The 21,929-nt window shown below is 38.0% G+C and overlaps 2 protein-coding genes across 4 annotated transcripts; one reads left to right on the forward strand and one right to left on the reverse strand.

Annotated features, from left to right (window-relative positions):
- Nucleotides 1–1,272: 1,272 nt before the first annotated feature.
- Nucleotides 1,273–16,991, forward strand: paip2b (poly(A) binding protein interacting protein 2B). 2 transcript variants are annotated; one of them, XM_041779723.1, is made up of 4 exons: nt 1,273–1,524; nt 12,187–12,353; nt 14,648–14,830; nt 14,920–16,991. In XM_041779723.1, exons 2-4 carry the CDS (start codon nt 12,198–12,200, stop codon nt 14,974–14,976), a joined length of 396 nt encoding a protein of 131 aa, XP_041635657.1. In that variant the 5' UTR covers nt 1,273–1,524; nt 12,187–12,197; the 3' UTR covers nt 14,977–16,991. The 2 variants fall into 2 exon arrangements, with proteins under 2 accessions (XP_041635657.1, XP_041635656.1); XM_041779722.1 differs by lacking the exon at nt 1,273–1,524 and adding an exon at nt 3,301–3,460.
- Nucleotides 16,992–17,939: 948 nt separating this feature from the next.
- On the reverse strand, nt 17,940–21,329 carry LOC121505062. 2 transcript variants are annotated; one of them, XM_041780190.1, is made up of 9 exons: nt 21,276–21,329; nt 20,747–20,866; nt 19,473–19,616; nt 19,276–19,347; nt 18,927–19,158; nt 18,574–18,702; nt 18,368–18,467; nt 18,120–18,267; nt 17,940–18,028 (listed from the first exon to the last, which is right to left on the reverse strand). In XM_041780190.1, exons 2-9 carry the CDS (start codon nt 20,750–20,752, stop codon nt 17,948–17,950), a joined length of 912 nt encoding a protein of 303 aa, XP_041636124.1. In that variant the 5' UTR covers nt 20,753–20,866; nt 21,276–21,329; the 3' UTR covers nt 17,940–17,947. The 2 variants fall into 2 exon arrangements, with proteins under 2 accessions (XP_041636124.1, XP_041636122.1); XM_041780188.1 differs by lacking the exon at nt 21,276–21,329 and adding an exon at nt 21,133–21,162.
- Between the last annotated feature and the right edge of the window lie 600 nt (nt 21,330–21,929).

Here is a 21,929-nt window from a genome sequence, read left to right on the forward strand (position 1 = left end):
AGTTAACATTATTGAACTTTTTTTTTTACGATATTCTGTTGTATAAGATAACACATTTTGGGTTTTTATAGCTGTAAATAATAACCATCACAATTAAAAACAATGTATACACTTTAAATATTTCACTCTGTGTTTAATGATACTATATAAATAATAATGCAATAATATTTAATTTTATTTCTTTTTTTTACAGCAAAATAGACGTTTCTGTTATGTGATCAGTGGCACAAAAACTGTATTGTTTTTTAAATTTGGACGTAGACTTCATGGCTGTCTGGCAAACACTATGTGTCACAGTCGCCCCCTGCTGTAATTTTAGGGTAATGCACCCTCTTGTTTACTGCTGACCAGAACGTCTCGTTGTTTTTGATATTTTTTATCAGTGCATGAGGACCTGTCTAGGACCCCTTTTATTTTTAAGTTCAGTCGACCAATAAATTAAATCTTTAATTATTATTTTCATTTAACTGGAGTTTTCAGCGTGGAATTTTAAAATTGCTCTATAAGATTTTGTTAGTAAACTTAAAACATACAAATCTCTCTCTGCACAATCAATTATTATCGCTGTCGTGCTAACAGCGCCAATTCATTTTTCAAAATTCAGAAAAGGTTCTCCATTTGGCCTGACAGATGATTGTTTGACCGGCAGGGTCTGTTTTTTTTTTTTTTTTTTTTTTTTTAACATGTTTGTATAGGCTATCATTGAATAAATAAATGAACAAATAAATGAATAAAAACTCAACCTAAAAATTCTAAAAGATATCGTTACGTAGCTTAATTTTATTTCGTGAACTCCTAATCATTAGAGAAATACCATTTTTAGAGTTTGTAGAGTGTGGAGTAGCGACTTTTAGACGAATAAAAGGCTAACTGTTGCTCAATCACTCACTTTACTTGGACCTAATTCCGTAAATATTCTACATCGATTGATAACAGATGAGATCTGTAGGGGGTCTCCAACTCACTAATGAAAGTATAACCACTCTCGTAGCTTTCTTCTCATCTTACAGCCATCAAGTCTTTACTAAATCCCAAACTGGTGTCTTCTCCGTCAGAAAAAAAAGATGAGACCTAGTTATCACAGCCACGTTGTCAAATATTAACTGGCCATATTGATAAGAAAAAAAAGGGGCAACGAGAAAATGGGTTATTTTTTGTTTACTTACGTGAATGAAGACCTTTGGCGGGGCATGTTTATGTCTGGACCAATGGCACAGCGCAGAAGAGATGACTGACGTAGAAACTGACCAATGACTGAGGTGTGCAGCTGGACAAACGCTACCGCGACACAACGTTTCCCCCCTCGACGTCTGGGCAGAAAAAAAGAGTGGATTTATCCGATTTTCGGGCATTAACGCGAACAAACTCTCATACAGGACACGTGTTTGAGAGACATACTGGGAATTTACAGAGGAATTATTTTACTGTGTCGTTTTCTGGTGACAGCCAAGGCCGGAAAAGAGCCGTTTTTCCGCGACAGCTGGTTTGCGGATTCCCCCCTGTTTGCACTTGAAGTTGTGTGTGGTGAGTGTTATTGGTAGAGTAGGGAGATGCTGTTTAGGTCGGAAGGCAAAAATCGAAAGCCACTGGGAAAGCAACACAAAGGAACAACAGTCCAGTTTCTATAAGTGAAATAGTTTAACTTTTACTATTTGTTATCAAGTACCGATCTTCATATATCGTGCAAATTCTGGGATATCATTAGACTGTTTTCCCACGCAAGTCCACAAAATGCAGCCTGAAAACGTGGGAAAAACTTCAAAATATGCTGCAAAAGAAAGTATTCATACAACTTCAGCTTCTCCCCTACAACACAAATTACACAGGGAATGAGTAAGATAGGTTATGCTACTGTAATACTGCAAAAAACTATAAGTTGTCTATCTTAACTTAGGTCAGTATTATGTAGGTTAATGTAAAGCTTACATATCGAAATAAGCACTGTATGTTCTAAACACATGCTTATCATATATTCGTTGAGTTCCTGCACTTATAGTTAATCAAAGTTTTATTAGTCTAAATAGTTATCAATAAACAGAAGTTAGTTTATTTCTGAAGCCACGCAGGCATGTAGAAGAGAGTAAGTGCAGCAGTGGTGTGGCGGGGCTTGAGGGATGTTTGTTCACATGCGGCATTCAAGTACCCACGCTGAGCCTCGATTTAGTTTGTTTTTGTGACGTGTAATTTCGAAACGACTCAGTTAATCGATTAATTGTTTTACAGCCTGTTTGGCCTAAGCATTTAAAGCGATCTTGTTTACTTGACACACAAGTTTACATGCATTTTAGCTTTGTGGCAAAAAGAATCACACATTTGAGAGAATGTTACATCAGTGTGCAAAAAGGTAACATCTTAAAATTTTAAACGTGATGGCTTACATTATATTTCAATTTAATTTAGTCCCGTGACCCCTTGTTAAACTAAGTTAGAAAAGAAAATTATCTGGCAAAAAATTTGGTTACTATTATTTTTCATTGTCATTATTTAAGTAGAAATTCCAAATGCTACTTCATCCAAAAGTCAGGTGTATGGGGTATGTATGTGTATGTGGCTATCCAGCCTCAGACAAGCATTAACTAGTTATTTTGTGGTTTTTGTCTGCTAATTTGATGGACACGCAATTTCAGAATATTGATCTCTAATAAAACACAATGTTTTTTTTTTAAACTATTGTGTCTATTAGTTTATTTCAAAACCGTATCTGATAATGAGTAAAGCTGTAAGTTTAGCCCAGTCATATTTTTATTTAAAAAATTTCCCCTCTCAATTTGTTTTGTATACAAAACAACAAGTTACATTGAGGCACTCATTGTTGCTTTACCATTGTCTTTTCATAGCCATCTTTGTGAAGTTGTAATGAGCAGAAATGGTTAGCAAAAGTTGACAGATAAGGTGTAAAAAGTGAAAAGATTTTTTTTCTCAGCAGCAAATAATGTCAGCTGTCTGTTTTTAATCTAAATGGAAAGGACATCTAAATGAAAAGCTTTTAGACCAGAGATGAGAACATACAATGATACTCTGCTTGGAAAGGCATAGAAATCCTCTAAAAGACTATGGCTAGAAGTTGTGTAGCTACAAATCCATGCCATGTATGTTTCTGTGCATCACGGGAAGTATTTCATGTATACTTTCAGCTTTTTCAGTTTTACAAATGCTATTTTTTAAATAAAAAAAAAAAAACAACACCGCACGAACTTGCCTAGTGTTGACGTAAAACCAAGTGTAATCTAAATTCCCACATACCTAGAGGAACTTGAACGCATTATCGGACCACGTGACCGACCCAGCTTTCTAACGTTAGCAAGGTGGCTAACAAGATTTAGCTATCTTGAGCTACGTTGCATCGCAGCATAGAGTAATCCTCACTGGAGAAACGACAAACACGCAATCTTCGCAGCGTAGTTGTAACAACTTTGTGTAACGTTACACTTTAAGGCGAACATCGAGAGCACAATGCCAGGTAAATTTGACTTTTGAATCCTCGGAATATGATGGTTCGTCTTTGAGTTTGTGAAGCTGTTGTAATCTCTGAAGCGGAGGCTTGTTTTGTTGACCTGCTTCACTGATGCTGCCATGCTGTAGCAGCGTGCTAGAGGATAGCAGAGCAGCCGACTTTGTTTGGCCCTCAAGCATTCAAACGGGGGTTTGAGTTTGACCTCAGCGTGCAGTTTAAATTGTGTTATTGTGTACGATACCTTTTAAATTTGCTACATTGTTCGCCGTTTTACGCTTATGGAGTTTAAGACTTTAACGAAATCGCACTTAAGCGACCCAGCCATCTACCCTTTGTTGTTGCAGGGATAGCTTTCACCTTAGGCCCGTTCATTGACAGCACAGCAGTGTGAATCTATGTAGCCCACTGTGAACTAGCCACTTAGCATAACCTCGACTAAAACCACCCAATCCATTTACCAACTTTCCAGGTAGGCCTGGACACCTGGTTTAGCTGGTTAGCTCTCCGAAGACGTTAGCAGGAGCTAAGCCACTACGGCACAGCTACTATTACATACTGTACACGGACAGTTACATTACATAATCATTATGTAGCGTTTTATTCTCAGATTCAAAATCACATTTTGAGCATAGTAAACGACATAAAAATATATTTCGTTGCTTTTGAGCGTTATGTATTTTTACTTCGCAGACCTTATCTGTGTAAGCGTTCATTTGGTCACATCCACGTAAAGGTACACGGAGTATCTTAATGTTCTCCTAAGAAACGGGCAATTTATCACCCACCAGAAATGTTATCCGGCAATTCCACGTGGGGGTTTTAATTTTTTAGCATTTAAACATTGTTTTCCGTTGTTGTGCAAGGCTTATTTTTGTTCTTATCCCATTGCTTCAGGTGTTTAAAAAAACACTCACAGCCAAACAGACTGGTAGAGTTAACGTGATTGATTAAGGTTGCTGTTTTGAATTACTTTGATTGCTTAATAATGCAACATATATTTTCAGTATGATTTAGCCTGAAAAATTATTTCCGTACTGAAAATGCCCATCACAGTTTCCAGGTTGCTTATTATATGTGTTCATCATTTTTGTATGCATGAATAATCAGTGTGAAGTTCTGTTAAAGAAAGAAAAACTGCTTTGCCAAGGTCATAATTTTAACTTTAGGTATTTTTACTATAGAACTGACTGTAAGGATAATGTTGAAGCTGTTGTACATCATTATGTAAATTGGCAGATAATGGTGAAAGTACACTTATTAATTTTAACATTTTCTGCTTTTATTTCTTTATAAAATTATATATATATATATATATATATATATATATATATATACACACACACTGCTTAACAAATTTATTAGACCACCTGTCATATTTGTCTCAAAGACCATCCAGCATCATGAAGTGCTTTAATGAGGACTCTTTCATTTTCAGTGAGCTCTCCGCGCTTTACCATTTTGAACAGGAATGAGGAATTTCAAACTGAATTCACCCAAATTTGAGCCTGCTCCTCTGGGAAGTTGGAAATGAATCAAGCATAACATTCAACCACTAAAACTAATTTTTCTGTTCAGGAATGCAAGTAAATAACTATAATTTGGCATATTAATCAAGAAATATTAATGTGCTTTACTATTTTTTTCAGGGTTTTTTTTGTAAATCAGTACATTTGAAAACTCATGGGTAACAATAATAATTATATTTTAGCATTAAAAATATCATTTGGATTAAAGAGCTTCTACATATTGGTGTAACCATTGCAGAAACATAAAAAAATGATTTAGGTAATAACTAGTGCTGTTAATTTAGGGCAGCTGTGGCATAAACCTTACTTTGGTTAGGGTTAGGGTGGTCTAGTAAATTTGTTAAGCACTGTATAGGCTATACATTAGGGATGCACAATATTATCTGTATCGGTATCAGCAGAGATATGCTTAAAAAGGAAATTATTGGTATTGGCAGATATCAAAATTTCTGCCAGTATTTACATCTGATATTTTTCCTGTGTATTTCAGCATATATTGACTGTAAATTTTGTCCATATATACTAAAAATTAGCAGAGTTTAAGTCTGAACCAACAGACCTATGTCAGGTGAGGTCTTTTCTTTATTTATCCTCATTCTTTAAACTTTAATGTTTTTTTAAAGGACTAAAGTCTGTTTCCTTGGTCATCCTTAAACCTTAGAGTTTTCAAAAGGACTGAAATTATTTGTCCGAAAAGCATATTTAAATATCAGTATCAGTAACGGTATCGGCTAAAATGAATCTGTAAGTACTGGCATATCAGATATTGGCAAAAATCCAACATAGTAAGTCCCTAATATATATATATGTGTGTGTGTATATATGTGTATATATATATATATATATATATAATGACTTTTGTAATGGAAATGCTGATTATTAGAGGCTTTTTAAAGCGTTAAACCAACACCTTATGCACATCAAATATGAAGTCTTTGGGTAAAGCGTAGATTCTAAACTTATATTGGATTTGCATACAAACTTCATAATTGTCCTAAACTTTCAGCTGTTCATCCATGCCCTGAATCCAGTCAGGTCACACTCTTCTCCACTTGTACAGATAGTAGATGCTAGACTCTTGCAACTAAATATTACATGGTGACCAACACATGGTTATGCAACGTGAACATGCTAAGTGCTACATGCAGTCCATAATGGCTCAGTGCTTTTTCCTTTTTCATGATGGTCAACCCGTTTGCATTATTCGGTCACATGAGCAGAGGCATGCTTACAGCCTGCTGTAGGAATTAATTGTAAGGATGCTGAGTTGCATGAGGATTTTCAACTTTAACAAACTGAACAACAATAAAAAACACGCTGCACAGTCATCTGTGTGTGATTGAAATAGCTCTGCCTTGAGCTAATTTTTATGATATCTTTAAGATATCTGATATCTTTATTTTTTTACTTTTTCACAAGCTCAGGTTGATGTCTTCATGTTGCATATATCAGATTTAAAGTGGTATAATTCAGAAAAGCCACTAATCCAACTGCTAGAGAAAATAACCTTGACATGCACTTGATATTTCTGCTCAGTATGACTTCAAAAGAAAATTATTGTCAAACCTCTGCGTACTTTTTTACTCATCTTTGTTTAAGTATTTGTTTTATTGCTTCGTCCATGCTGCATGACTGGAATCCAATGCAGTATTTTTTGTATATTTCTGTACTGGTTATGCATTAGTTTTAAAGGTTCCATTAAACTTAAGCCGTTGATGTTTAAGTTTTATTTTGAAATAAATAGATAGAAAATCACATAAAGGCTGCTAAAACCTAACCTTCTGTAACTTTGCTTTACTAGTGCAGACATAATAATGAACTTTTGATTTTCTCTTGTCCCCCTAACACCTCTGCCGAGTACGGCTAACTTCTAAATAAGTTGTTACATTGCATAACTTGAGTGTTTTATTGCGCTGAGATAAACTGACAGATAAGCAGACACACCTCTGCTTAGTCCCACTAACCTAGATCATACATGCTTGTACATGTAGAAGAGTTCAGGCTGCCTTGAATTAGTCCATTCACTTGTTTTGATTTTACTCTGAAAGTAACAGAACCACAAGGATCATTTACTGAATGCCCTTTGTTTTAAAATCAGGTGGGAGAATTTACTTGAAGTAAGTGAAAGCTTACAAGGGAACACAGCAGTGGTGTGTCTCTATCAGGCTGACCCTTGGGCCATGCACGCAGATTGGTTGAGATCATCGTTTTCCCTTTTTTCCCCTCCTCATCCTACCGCGAGCCCACTGTTGAGTCATGAGTCAGTAGGATCTGGCTGGCAGTCTGATGATTATGTCATTACAGTTGGCATTTATTATCAGAGCAGTTCTGTGTCTATGTTACTGAAGCATAAATGTACAAATGATCACCAATGTTCACAACTGAATTTGTTCAACAGTGACATGGTTTGATTATAAGGTTGTTTTATTTGTGCTGGAAAGACTCAACAAACACATCAAGAGCTTTCATTATAACTGAAAGATTTTCTTTTTAGTTAAGATGGCAAAGTGCTAAAGGATATAATTCTTTATGCTAAAGTAAAGCAGGCTCTTAATTCTGGGATGGTAGATTGCCTTAGTGCACTGTAGCTCAGAATATGATTGAAGCACTTGTTTTTAGGAAGTTCATGAAGGAGATGAAGAAGTATATCGCTGAATAAAAATCTTAAAAAGCAATCCCAAAAATTAGCCTTTTCCCATATTTGAAGGCAGTTCTTTCTTTAACTGTGCTTCAAAAAGGATAGTTTTTTAAGCAAAAGAATCTTCATGTGAACAGCATGTAAGTGTCAGATATTGCATTGCTGTCCACAGCGCATCTATTGAATAAGTCATTGCTCTCCATGTAGATTTCAGCTTTCCCCTTAAACAGGTTGACATGTAGTTCTTGGATTCTGAATTCCAAGAAACAGAAGTTTGGTGCTTTGTATTGACAAATATTTGATGGCAGTGAGTGAAATACTTTAACCTGACATGCCGTATCAACTGTTTCATACATCCATTGCATGGATATATTTCACATTCATCTGGGAAAGCTCCCATAGGAAGTTTTTGGGAAGGGTAGAACTTTTCAAAAAATCCCTGGAAGGTGATTGGAGGAACATTCTGTCACATTCGTGACGGGCCAATCAGAGCGACAGGTGCTCATGTGCTCTGTCTCCTGAGCAGACAGGCCACCGCTGCCATAGTTGTGAATGTTGAAGCTGTTCCGTGGATAAATTTGTGCCAAGGCCGATCAGGAGATGTGTAAAAACATCATCTCTGCCTAGACAAGCTTCTAAACTCGTAGTTCTTGTTCCAAAGGAAATGTGGGCCAGTTCCAACTAAAACTGCTGCTTTCCTACAACCACATCCGAGCTAATGGCTACCACAACAGCAGTCATTGGATTCACCAGCAGACCTCAACCATAACAATCGAAAATGCGTGCCAAAGCAGACCGGGAGAAGAGCGAAAACATCTTTTTATTTAATACATAAATGTGGTCCGGTTCTGATAAAACTGCCGTTATGTTGTGTCAGCTATTGCAGTCGGCTAGGACAGCTAAACCACGCTTGACAAACTCCTCAAATTACTCTGGTTGGTGTTCGGCACAGAAGTTTTGGATCGAAATTTTTCAAGATGGATTTGCCTGATGACAGACTTGGAGTCTGGTAAATCCATCTGCTTTGCAAGGTTAGAAATGGTTTAGCCTCCGTTTAGAAACAAGTCAGAGAACCACATGTGAATCACAGATATGGGTAGCATTTATACACTGCTATCTCTGTTTAATAGGTAAGAAAAGTGAAAAAAAATCATAAAGAAAAAAGTCCTGTCAGGAACTTTTCGTGCCTGGTCATCTTACTCCTTCCTTGTTCCTTATCTCCATCTCAACACTGGTGTTTGGAGCGGTGTAAAAGAGTGCTGCATCACTCATGGGCTGTTACGACACTCCAAAAGGAGAGGGGAATATTCAAGTTTGTGCCACATGCTTATAGGATGCTGTTCAAAAACAGCTGGATATATATGTGAGCTAAACCTCCTAGTTATAGTTATAAATTCACTAATTCGATTTTCAGCTAATTTGGGAATATTTCATTTTTTAGCCTCAATGTGAGTCGGTTTGAATTAAGTCATAAGCCATGATTTTGCTGCGTATTCTCAGGGATAGTGTTTTTCTGGTTAATGTTGACATGCAGTTGCCTTTAATTGCAGCACTGCAACGTACAATAATGAGAAGTTGTAATGTTAAAATGCCATCCACTCAAATAAGCCTCCATACTTGTTTATTTTTACAATGACATGTTTGGATATGACAGAAGAGATTGGAGACAGGTTTTGTTCACTGGACATGTGCAGTGTTGCATGACTCACCAGTCAAATCCAATTCAAACATTTTCAGCCCTGTTACTAGGGCTGGGCTTTTGGCCAGAAAATTGAATCTCAGATTTTCTTTCTTTTATCAGTTCAGCTCAGTCTTTAAAACGAATAGCTTTTTCCCCCATTCAGTTATTGCTCTTGACATAGATTCTCTAACAAAAGTGTATTTTAAAATGTAGATTTAAGTTGTAATTATGTAAAACTGTATTTGGAATTCAAAGAAAAATGCATTAAATAGCTAAGTAAAATATTGCTGTAACTAGTTTTGGGGGCCTCTCCCAGGAATTTTGAGTGCTAACACTTTTCCTTCTACAAAGTTTATTTTTCTGCTCTAGGTTATCATCAAGCAATCTTTATTTTTGTCAGGGGCACTTCTTTCCTCAAAAACCGGATCTGTTGAATCCTGACTGTACGCTTTAACGTGAGGGCGTTGAATTTTACATAAATATCATTGAAGTTTATCAAATCCACTGCAGTCTGCAGTAGGGGTTGACCGATATTTGGCTTTTTTTCTGATTGCTTGATTGATTTTAATCAGTTAAAAATCCGCTACTTTGACTCCTGCATGCGTTTCTTCCCTTTTGGCTCATGTCGTCAGTCACACTCTGCCTAAATCCCGCCCACGCTACGTGATTGGCTGTGACGCCACATGAGTTCTAGCCAATCAACACTGCAGCCTTTGTAAACTGACACCGACCTCAGCAGCAGTCTCCTGTGTCGCCTAATGAGGGAATCACAGCGGTTTTCTCTTGGGATGAAAACGTGACGATCCTCCACACTTAGTTCCTGAAGCACCAGAGTCCTAGACACAGTATTTACAGTGATAGCCTGTCCAGTTTCACAGTTAAACCACAGAAAATGCCCGAAAAGTGAGATTTGCTTCGCCGCTAAGGTTAGCTTGCTGTGTACATGGATGGGGTGTAGAGCGACTTATTGATCGACAGCTGATGTCGATCGTTAAATTACACCAGCGCCAGTGCAATACGGATATATCCGAGTTTACCTGGCTGCAGATGACACGTTAGTCGTCAGTTGAGATTGCATTCTTTCACTTTATATAGCGCAACATTACCGGACGGTAACGTTGAATGTCGAGTCTAAAAATACGTTGGTTGCGTTAGAAAGCGTCTGTTAACCAGGTGACTAAACAATGTTAGACTGTATTATACTATATTAGAGTTCCCTATTAACAGAAACTACTGAAATGCCCTGATGATTTAGGGATGAGGGAAATTGCTAATAGACCTTCGACTAATGCTGTATCTTAGACCGCTGTTAACCCAAATGGTGGAATAATAACGCTTATTCAGGACACTCAATCATTGTAAATTTGAACTACTTGACTGGTACTTCATAAACACTTGCATGTAACCAATCCACCAGATTTAAGAGGACAAAATACTTATTTTTATTAAAACTACTGATTAAGATGGCTTAGTTGATGCATACCTCGCTGGTTAAATTATTAGACCTAAATAAAAAATCTCATTAATGCATCAGTGCTTAGAATTTAGTTGTACCATAAATTTTAATGAAATGCTGTTTTACTTGTCACATTAAGTATATTTAGTTTAGAATAATTACATTTACTTCTAGAAGACTGAGTGTTCAACATCCATTTCTTAGTGCATTTTTACACTGTATTTTTGCTGTGTTTACCTAAGTTGGTGGCACTTATATATTATTGTTTAATACAAACAAACTTTTAAAGGTTTTCAGTCTTAAGAGGTAAAAACTCACCTTTATTGCTGTTGTACCTATTTATTTCCACCAATTCAAATTCTGAATTTTCACTGAAAAATCATTTTTGCTGTTAATGAATATTGGTTTCAAATATCGATTGACCCCTAGTCTGCAGATGCAGTCTGACCGCTGTATGGGCAGTAATGGGCGGTAATACCATATAACGTGGTATTTAAAAATAGGCATGGTATTACTTTAATAACCGTCATAAACATTGTGCTCTGTAATGAGCAAAACTTTATAATAAATAGCTACATCATGGATGTTGCTCTGTTACTGGAAATAGCACCACATGTGTGTGAGGATGCTCTAACAGTTATGACAGAACTCCTATGAATGATGCTGGGTTAATTTGTCAAACAAGGCTCCCAAAATGAAAGGGATTTGCTTATTAATACTTGAGTGCTACATTTTTGCAGGTGCTACAGCACACCAGTGACTCCTTGGTTCACCCAAATGATGTGTTTTTAAACACCTGGCAGTAATACTGTAAACTAGGGCTAATTTTTGGGAAGGTTTAATGGTATTAAAAGATGAATACCGCCCAGTCCTACAACACTGCATTATCTTCTCTTTCTTCCTTCATGATTTTCATGCTGCACATCATCTTTACTGCACTAAAAGTTACAGCGACGATGATAGCAAACTCATTGTGCAACACAAATAACCGTCCGTGCCGCACATAGTGCAATGTTTTTATTTTAACCATGAGCAAATGACTGATTCAAACAAAGCCTCTAGGTGGGTATTTGCCTTGAGGAATTTTCTAATTACTCATTGTTTCAGCCCTAATAATTTCTATAAAACAATTCAGAATGAGTGCCATGAATGTTTTATTAAAGTTAAGATGTTTTACCTTTAGTTAGAGAACACAGGTTAAACATGAGCAGCAAGCAAATAAAAGATGCATCATTTTGTTAGCAGGTGTCACCTGAACTAATATATTCATTAATCAGGTTTTGGAAATCAATCGATTTCTCCTCCAGCCCTAACCTTTCACTATTTTACTGGGGTCAAATGGGGCATTTTTGCAATTTTACAACAATGTGTCTGTGTTTTTAATTTAACACATTTTCTAACTATCGCTGTTGGAACTGTGTTTTTGAGCAGAGCCGGCTGAAATGAGTGGTCCAGAGGTGGCCAAGACACCGGGAGGTGGAGCTCCAGGGAAGGAGGGGAAGGAGCCAGTGGCCAATGGGCACGCAGGAGAGGGCAACGATGCGAACCCATTCGCTGAATACATGTGGATGGAGAATGAAGAGGAGTATAACAGACAGGTGCGTGCTTATACTACATTAACTGTGTTATTGATAAAACCCACACATACACACTTTATTACTTGTGGATAAAAATGTGTGACTTAAAATATCCTGCTCCTGTAGATCTCAGTCCAGTCTGTTTCTCCATAGCACCTACAAATATACCTTACTTTGTTTCCTTCTCCTCTGAGACTTCAAACCTGATCGAGAAATTCAGCTAGGTGAAATCTTTAGTTGTCTGTTTCACTGGAAGAAGATAGGTCTGATCAAATTTATTGATCAAATTTAGACAACTTGTTAAATTTACATGATGCTTAAAAGTCAATTTATATTTTATCCCGACAAAATAGTTTTAAAGACTCATGTTATCCTGTTAGTTTGACTTAAAAGTCAGATTTCTTTAAGTCATATTAAACACAGCTATGTAACATAGTTGGGAATTGATTTAATTCCCATGCATTCCCTGAAAATGTGTCAAACTGTCGTATGCTTTCTGCACCCTAGTTTCCACTCTGGACTTTGTCATGTCTTGAACTGCTTTTTTCTTTATATTTATGTTGATTGACTTCTGAGTCAGAGATACCAGCATGAAGAGTATTTTGAAAACAAAGATGTTCGTGTTACACTCGCTGATGTGTGATTAGTTTTCTGCCTGAAAACCTGTTTGATGATTTTGGTGAAGAAAGAATTGAAAGAATATCAAACATGACAAGGCAATGTTTTGTTTGGACCCCCTTAACTGAGGTCAAGAGGGCACACAATGGTCAAATTATGCAGAGAGCGCCCTCTCCTGGATCAAAAAGCAAACTACTGCAGGCCACCTGGAGTAGCTGATCACAGTTTGAATACAAACTTTCAACCACAGGTTTGAATGATTAAAAATTAAAATCGAGATTTTCTGTTAAACTTTACTGCAGTAATGCCAAAAGTAAACACTACTGTAAGAGGCTTTAGTTTTATGTAAATTTTTCCTTACACTCACGTGTGACCACAGTGTCCTCAAAAAAGGAAAAACGTCCTGCTCAGGTTTTGATAATCATAATTATTCTGAATCCTTGCAGTAGAATTTGGTCAGCTTGCCAGCATTTTTTATCTGACACAAGCAATCAAATACAAATACAGAAGTAATCAATAACCCTCTGATGGTCTTGTTTACCTGCATAGATCATGAAGAGATAGTAGCATTACTTTCAGTGTGTTTCTTAAGCAGATAAAAACTTTCAGAGCCTGAGTGTTCATGTAAATAACCAACCATAATGCACATTTAAGGACAAGTTTACAGCTCCCACTTTGACCTTTAAAGGAGCATTTAGTTCAATTTAGTTAGAAATTGTTGATAAAAATAAAAGAAAACTGTTAGAGTTGTTTCTTGTCCATATGAAAACAAAATAAATGTTTTCTATTTGTAAATCGAGTTTGGTGGGAACATTAAATCAACTCACCCCACCCTGATTTTCATCTGAGCCGTAGCAGAGATGCAGATTCCTGGGGCTGAGAACGTGTCATATGTGGGCCTAATGAGGAAAACAGTCAGTGTGTAGTAATAGGTCTGGATTCGTACAGCCCAGGAGGAGGATTTCAAACCACACAATAAATTGTCATGAAGATATCATACCAGAATTCAACAGAACTTTAATGAACAGACTTTCCTGTTACAATATTTTTATGTTAAATACTGGTCCCTCAGCAGTTTTTCTGGCAGATATTAATCTGCTGTTAGAATAAGAACCTTTAATTAAGATTGACATTAAACAGATGATAAAGGGTCTCTAGCCACACTCTCCCTCACCTCCTATTCCCTTGACCATCTTTATTTTATCACATTTGCTCCTCAGTTATACCTGCTGTAGTCCATTCCTCCTGTTTAATTCTTACTGGTATACTCCTGTATTATCTCTCCCTTGTTAGCCTAGCTGAGGTTCTAAGAATGGCATTAGATTGGTAACCATTCACAATTTAATAGGCTAGTTGACCCCTATTTGGCCCACCCTTCATTTGACTTTAATTTCTCGTATCTGTCCTGTCACTTCTTCTCTGATGGCAAAGCTCAGAATAGAGATTTATGTTGACCCAGCATGACTCACAGTTAAGGTTAATGGTGATGTAAAATCCATCTGTGGATCTCCAGTGTCTTCTTCAGCCCTCCACGAGTCCACCTTTGGTATTTTTCTTTCCCATGACTTGATGAGTCATTTCCGTTATTACAGAGAAAACATTAGTACCCTTGATCCTTTTCCTCTACTTTTATATTTGCACTCTGGTTTATGTCTTACATCTCTGTCGCTTTATTCTCTCCCCCATCAATTTTCCAGGTGGAAGAGGAGCTGTTGGAGCAAGAGTTCTTGGAGCGCTGCTTCCAGGAAATGCTGGAGGAAGAGGACCAGGATTGGTTCATTCCTTCGCGTGACCTCAACAACCAGGGGGTGGGGCAGCTGCAGCAGCAGCTCAATGGCCTGTCTGTCAACGACCACCACAGCAACCTGGAGGAAGTGGCGGTGAGTTGCACATACATATGACACTTTTGTCTTTCTAAAATCTTATTGATGTTTCAAAGGCTAAACGTCTCTGGTCTTGTTTTCTACAGAGGAAGAGCATCTTGAATCCTGAGGCGAAGGAGTTTGTCCCAGGGAAGAAATACTAGGAGTCCCCCTCACCCCCATGGAGCCTCCACGCACACACAAACACATGCATACACCTGTCGTCACACACTCTCAGAGACTCTGGCGGCCAAGACCGCACACACTGATTCTCACACACACGCATGAACACACACATCTATACACTTGAAGTCAATGGCGTGCTGGCAGGCCCAGTCGGGGGGTGGGGGGATTTCTTTTTCTTTTCTTTTTGTTTCTTTAATCTTTTTATTTCCTGTTTGTTTCTTGTAAACTGAGGGACATTGGGAATGGGGTGGGGAATGGGTGTAATACTAGCACCGCCCTACTGCGGGGGGCTAGCTCATCTTTGCATTTCAGATGACATTGTTGATGTCTACAGAGTATGCAAAACGTATTAATGTCCCCCTAGAACTGTGGCAGCTACCATGGAGTGATGCCCGAATAAAAAACTTCAGTTAAGTATAGAAACAAATGTGAAAAATACTTTACAATCTCATTGACTGATTTGCGGTAAAATGTAATAAAACATCAGCGGTAGGTTGAAGGTTTCTACAGCAGAGAGGAAGAGAATGATTAACATTTCAGGGGACTTAATGGGTTTCAGCCACTGCTCTGTATTTTCATCACAGCAAGTCAACAGTTTGCTGATGATGTTGTCATAAGCTCCCTATGACATTACAGCTTCAGTGCATCTAAAATGCTGGTTCCTATTTTTATGTGCTGTGGCTCTGTTTCAAATCAAATACAGACCCTACCCTCCATGTTTGTTATTTTTTGGTGAGATAAACAGACATTGACCAGCGTTGTCATGGTGCAGAAATTATTTTCCCAGTTTATGTGGAAGTCCACCAGCTTCTTAGAAATGAAGCATAAGTTTTCAATCCATCGCCAACAAAAGTTGAGCAAGGAAATTCCTTTAGTGGGAAGGTCAGCATTTTGTTTGTTTACAAACACACAGTTCGTTGTCTTTTTTTTTGTATGGCTTCATCCTTTATTTTAATAGCAGTTTATGGCAGTGAACAAACTCGTGAAGGGGGTTATTTGGTCTGGAACAATGCCACTGCCTCTTTCTGCCGGGAAAACTTGGTTTTGTCTAGCATCAAATCAAGTGTCCATATCCAAATCAGGTTTTCAGGTATCCTCTCCTCTTCTATTTTCTTCTTTCTCGTAAAGTTTTGAGGATGAGGCATTTGTGTCTCTACTGGGTACAGTAACCCGTGGTGTCCATTCAGTCCTGTATGCAGGAGGAAATGCTGGGAGGCAATATTGCTGCAGCCATTTAGAATAAAGCAGTATGGATCAAATGGCTGACAGTATGGCTTCCTTGATATTTCCCTTTTTGTAGGTTGACATCTTTGAGGAAGTTCCTCTTTTTAACCATTAATCATTGTTGTATGGCTTTCCTAGACGCATCGCCCCATAGTGCAAGTATAATCTCCATTAAATTGTGAGCCACTTGGAAAAAGTTGTATATGTAAAGATGACTTTAGGAAACTAATTCCAATCAATGCTTATCATGAATTATTGAGTAATCTTTTATAGTTCTCAGCCAACTTGGCTTAAAAATGCAGAGGCAGTATTGTCATAAGGGAACATTCTGAACATTCTTATTCATGCCACTGTTTGTTGTGGTATTGACAATAATGTTTTGTGTATTTAACTGTATCAGCATTAAGTAGACACTTGTGCACTTGAATTAAGAGGGTCTGAAAGGTAAAATCACTTCTTTAACACTCATTTTTGCCTGACAAGAGCTAAAGTGTTTACTTAAAGTGAGCAGTGAGACGGTCAAATGTTGGGTAAAATTGAACTTCCTCACACAGTGTTGGAACACAGCTGTTGAATGGCACCCTGGTGAAGCCATTAGGAATGTCCGCCAGGTGGATTGTACAACATGAAATCATTTTTGGTGATTTGTTTAGATGAGTTAGATGACAGAATCCGTTTAAAAAAAAAAAAAGGTCCAGAAGACACAGAGTATGAATTTCATTACAAATAAAAATAATGAAAAAAGATGAATAAAGATGTTAAAGACAAATGCCTGTGTAAGTCTCTTCTTCACACCAACAAAAAACCCAGATGAACCCGTGTGGTATTAGTTTATGTGAATTTACACATTGAAAAGGAAATGGCCACGCTTTTTTTTTCCATGATCGGCTGCAATTAAAGAGGTGTTGATTATTTTTCTTTAGAGACCTCTCTTTTTGGGGTATGGAATATTTAGAAAATCACTACATGCACAAAGTTTTCATTATTTAAAGATATAAACATAATTTGAGTGAAAACATCTTTCACATTATCAAACGCTTTTAGGGTTGTTTTTTTTCTTTACTTCGTACAGAAACATGGTCCAGTTCTTGTAAAACGGACTTAAAAAAAAAACCAAAGCCATTACCGACGGCTTTAAGTACAACTTAACCCCACCCCTGGTGCGACTGTGTATGTAAGGCTTCGACAGTAACAATAGTTATTAGCTGTAACCCTCAACTTAATACCTATTAAAGATTATGATTAAGCACCATACAGCATTACCGATGATTTTCTGATCTTCTAAATCTCTTAACTTTTACCTGAAAGTTATTGAGTATTTCTCAATCTGCTGCTTTACTGCATGCAAATTTGAATCATTTCAACATGTGAAATATAAACAGTCAATTTGCCAAAATCGGTCTGCCAGTCGCACAGTCTGGATTAAAGTCAAGTTTTCAGCAGCAGCAGCAGCACAATTATGCTGTTTTCTTTGGGTGCTTGCAAGCAGGTTGTTTACTGAAGTGTTATGACTCATCCTCATATTCTGTATCCTTAGGCAAGCTAATGGAGAATCACTGACACAGCCCCTGACTGCAACCTCCTCTCTGCAAACAGGTTTTTCATTTGCAGCAACCCTTTTCTACTTGAAAGTGCAGGTGGTTAACATGTAGCAGCATCACGTCAGACACAGAAAACAAACAAGTTATGTGAGAGTCTGTTGTGTATTCAGACTGAAGCTGGGTTTTAGAGTACATAGAAAATACTCTGTTGGTTAGGCAGATAGAGATGATGAAAGCCACTCTGCTGGATCTGAGTCTGGGCCCACTGGGAGGAGAGGGAAGGAAGCAGAAGACAAATAAGACAGTATCAGGTGAGAGATTTGCAATCTTCTGCTCTGTCGACTGCTTACACTTACCTTACAGGTGTAGCTGGCTTGGTATTCTGTCAGTGGCCCCCTGGTGCGCTCTCTACAGTTGACATTTGAGGCCAGATGAGTGCAGCAAGAAGAGGAAGTTTGCATCTGAAAGGAATAGTTGCAAGGGAACCGCTTTGTGCAAACACAGCTGTGGAGGGGAAAACAGAAGGTGTGAAAAAATAATAATAACAAGGAGAACCTTTAGTACATTTGAACAACATATGCTGTTAAAATTGAGGTTTGCTTACCAGCTGCATTGCCTGGGATAAGGCTGGAGGTAGGAGCAGTTTTTTAGTCCACTGGCTACTAAGCCCTTCAAGTCGATACTCGCATCCCAATACTCTGCATCTGATTGATTGAGGACAATAAATATAAATTTCTTTATATATATGTTGCACCATTGCATCAGGCTTCTGTTTGGCTTTGTTTGTGCGCTTAGAGAGGGATGCTCTACCTATGAGTCTGACCATTGGTTCAGAGGCCACAGGAAGTATGAGTGGGTGTAGCCTGGCCTCTCTGCAGACAGATCTTATACGATCTTCACAGCAGGCAGGACACACAAAAGATGGTAACACTATCACACCTACAGGGCAAAAAAAGGAGAATTTGTTGTTTGATAAGCAATGCCTCTCTTATCCAAGAAATATTCTGGCATAGTTTAAAGAATATCTAACTGTCAAAGATCGTTTACATAGAAAATAAGAAGGGTATGAGTTGGGGTCAAGATCAAAACGTAAACCTGGAGATTTCCCAGCCTGCTAAAGTGAAAGATTTGAACATTCATGATGACAATAACAGCCTTCTAACCTTCCTCATAGGGATCATCTGTCTTCTGCTGCTGATCATCTTTTGCCCCTTGATTCTTTAGCACTATTGATGGCTGACCTTTCTCCACTTCACCAAGAACAGAACAATTTTCTCCGGCAACTCCAGGTTCCTGGATCCTGGCTCCTGTCAAAGCCGCAGATGCCTCAGATGTAGGAGGAGCAAGAAGGCCAAATTGGGGAAAGGATACAGGGGAGAGGGAATATGAGGGAGACTGATGGGATACAGTACAAAAAGAGTGAGAATGATGGTAGTAGCAGTACACTAGTAAAAACTAAATAAAAACTAAAGGGCATCATTGTAAAGTTACTGCAGGTGTGATGGAGTTCACCTGTAAATGGGAGAACGAGCCATAGACGCTGTTAGTTGTTGTGTAAAATGTTGGACAGATTTCACTACCAGTCTGTGAAAACAGAACAACACTGGAATGAGTTTATTTATCAATGTGGATCCATCCATCCATCCATCCATCCATCCATCCATCCATTCATCCATCCATCTGCTCATCCACCCACCCACCCATCACACCTGAGGTGGGAGGAAAGTAGGAGGGGAAGTTCTGACATCTGCTATAGGCCTCTGCTGGTTCACCTGTAGATGGTGTGAACGAAGCGGGTTATAGTCACTACTGTAGGTGGTGACAAATCTCCCCCAGGGCATCTGTCCCACAGCCTGAATGACAAAAACATGCATTACAATTCGAGCAGTGGTTTAACTATGCACACCAGTCTGAACTGTTGTGAAATGTAAAGTAATGTCATAAGAGGAAACTAAATGAAGCTCCTATTCATAAATAAAACATGAGCTGCAGAGAAAATAGAGTAACCTAAAATCTATATATTTCATGGCATTTTTATAGAGGGGATCTAAACTGCACTCTTCATAACAATATAAAAATTTTAAAGGCATTTCGGTACAGACAATTTAAATTTGGATGTGTATCATTCAGTACCGCTGTTGTACATGTACATCTAAAAATAAATTAGAGTATCATGAAAAAGTTCAATATTTTTTATCACTCATTTCAGAAAGTGAACCCCATATATTATATAGATTAATTACACATGGAGTGAAATATTTCAAGCCTTTATTTCTTGAAATGTTGATGATTATGGCTTACAAATAATGAAAACCCAAAATTTAGTGTCTGGGAAAATTATAATATTACCTAAAATCAATAGCCTGTATGTGATAAAATTGCTGTGCAGATTGTAGAGGGTGACAATTCGTCATTACACCTGATAGTCAGGGGGACTCGGTCCATTTTGGAAGGAAAATTGCAACATTTTATCACTTTCCTTTGGTTTGGTTCGCATTCATATTGCTCTTGGTCAAACGGACCAAACCGTCTGAACACTTACAACCTCTGCCCGTTAGGGGCGCTGTCGACACAAACAAAAGGCGCGCAAGAAGAAAAGAAGGCATAGAAGAAGACGAAACCGGAAATCCATCTCCTCGCCGGTCTTTTCTTCCACACAAACAATGAAAAAACACCAAATTTACGCTGTCTTAGGGTCTCTGCTCTTGCATTGGGCCATCATGAGAAACCAGAAAGGCGGTGAGCTGTCCAGCTGTCGTTCTTTACATGAAATGAGTAAATCAGCACCGACTACGGCGTGTTGCTATGGCTACAGAGACGCCAAGCGAGGTACCGACATGTATTTGAGTGTATTAAATCACACATAAATATGTATATCATTGCGCTTTAAGCTCTGGTTTGAATGCACCCAAAGGCACAAATTAACACAAGTCAGCATCCAGAAGGTTGAAATAAGAATACAAGTTGGTTGAAAAGTATTTACCTCCATGTCTTTTGAGGAAATCTGTTGTTTTGTGATCCTCTTCTTGAATCCTCCTTGTTCTCACAGCATTGAAGCTGATCAGAACAGAGGAGTCTGTGTGGCAGTGGAATGTTTCTGCAACTGTTTTTAATCAAAATGAGATGGATTCAATTTAATTCAGTGAGCTTTGTTGGCATGGAAAATGTGTTCGCATTGCCAAAGCAGTGCACACATAAATGTATGAATGTTATATTTTAGACAATTACAGAAAGAAGATTGCAGTATTATAATTTGTATCAAAAATCTATGTCTAACTTTACAAATTACAGGATGAAATTAAAGATTTTCATTTTTGTCTGGAGGATCCTACACCCTGAGGTGTGTGGGACACCAGCAGCTTCAAATACCTGTTTGCTGCTTTGTAATGGCATTTTAGCAGCTGCTCTCTTAATCCGATGAAATTGTCTGACAGGATTCTTCCTCATTATGCCTTTATCTGCACAATCCCGTCTGTGCTTAGGTTTAAGGGAAATATCTCATGTTTTCATACCTTGTCCAAGGCATTGCACTATTTGAGGCTTTTCAACAGCAGAGATCATTTTTCTTTCCCATATTGCTTGAAACCTGTGGCCTGCTTAATAATGTGGAACTTTAGTTTTCCTTTAATTGGGCTCACCTGGCAAACTAATTATCACAGGTGTCTGAGACTGATTTCAGTGATCCAAAGAGCCCTGAGACACAATACCATCCATGAGTGTAATTAAAACACAAAAATGAATCTTTATGACACTAAAATCTAATTTGCATAATAATGGGGAACTCGGTGTATAAATAACAGCAATGAGTTCAAACAACTGTTATAACTGCTAATAAAGAAAAACTATTTATAACCACACATCATGTGTGTTTCTAGACAAAATGGTCCTAACTGAGCTATGGTTGTACATATTCCCACAGCACACCAGTGTGCCTCACCACACCATTTGAGAACCACTGCTCTATTATGATAAAGGCCAGCATTTATCACCATGACAACAGCACTATTTATTACTACTAGTATTACCATTATTTGGCCCCATTACAGTGGCGACATAAACCTTCCTTCCTTCCAACGGGATTGTTGAGCAGACCAGACTCATGTTAACAGATCTCTGCCAAAAGGGAATGAACACAAGACTGAGGAAACAGCAAGAAGCAACCACGC

This window comes from Cheilinus undulatus, linkage group 22 (assembly GCF_018320785.1).
Source record: "Cheilinus undulatus linkage group 22, ASM1832078v1, whole genome shotgun sequence".
NCBI lineage: Eukaryota > Metazoa > Chordata > Actinopteri > Labriformes > Labridae > Cheilinus > Cheilinus undulatus.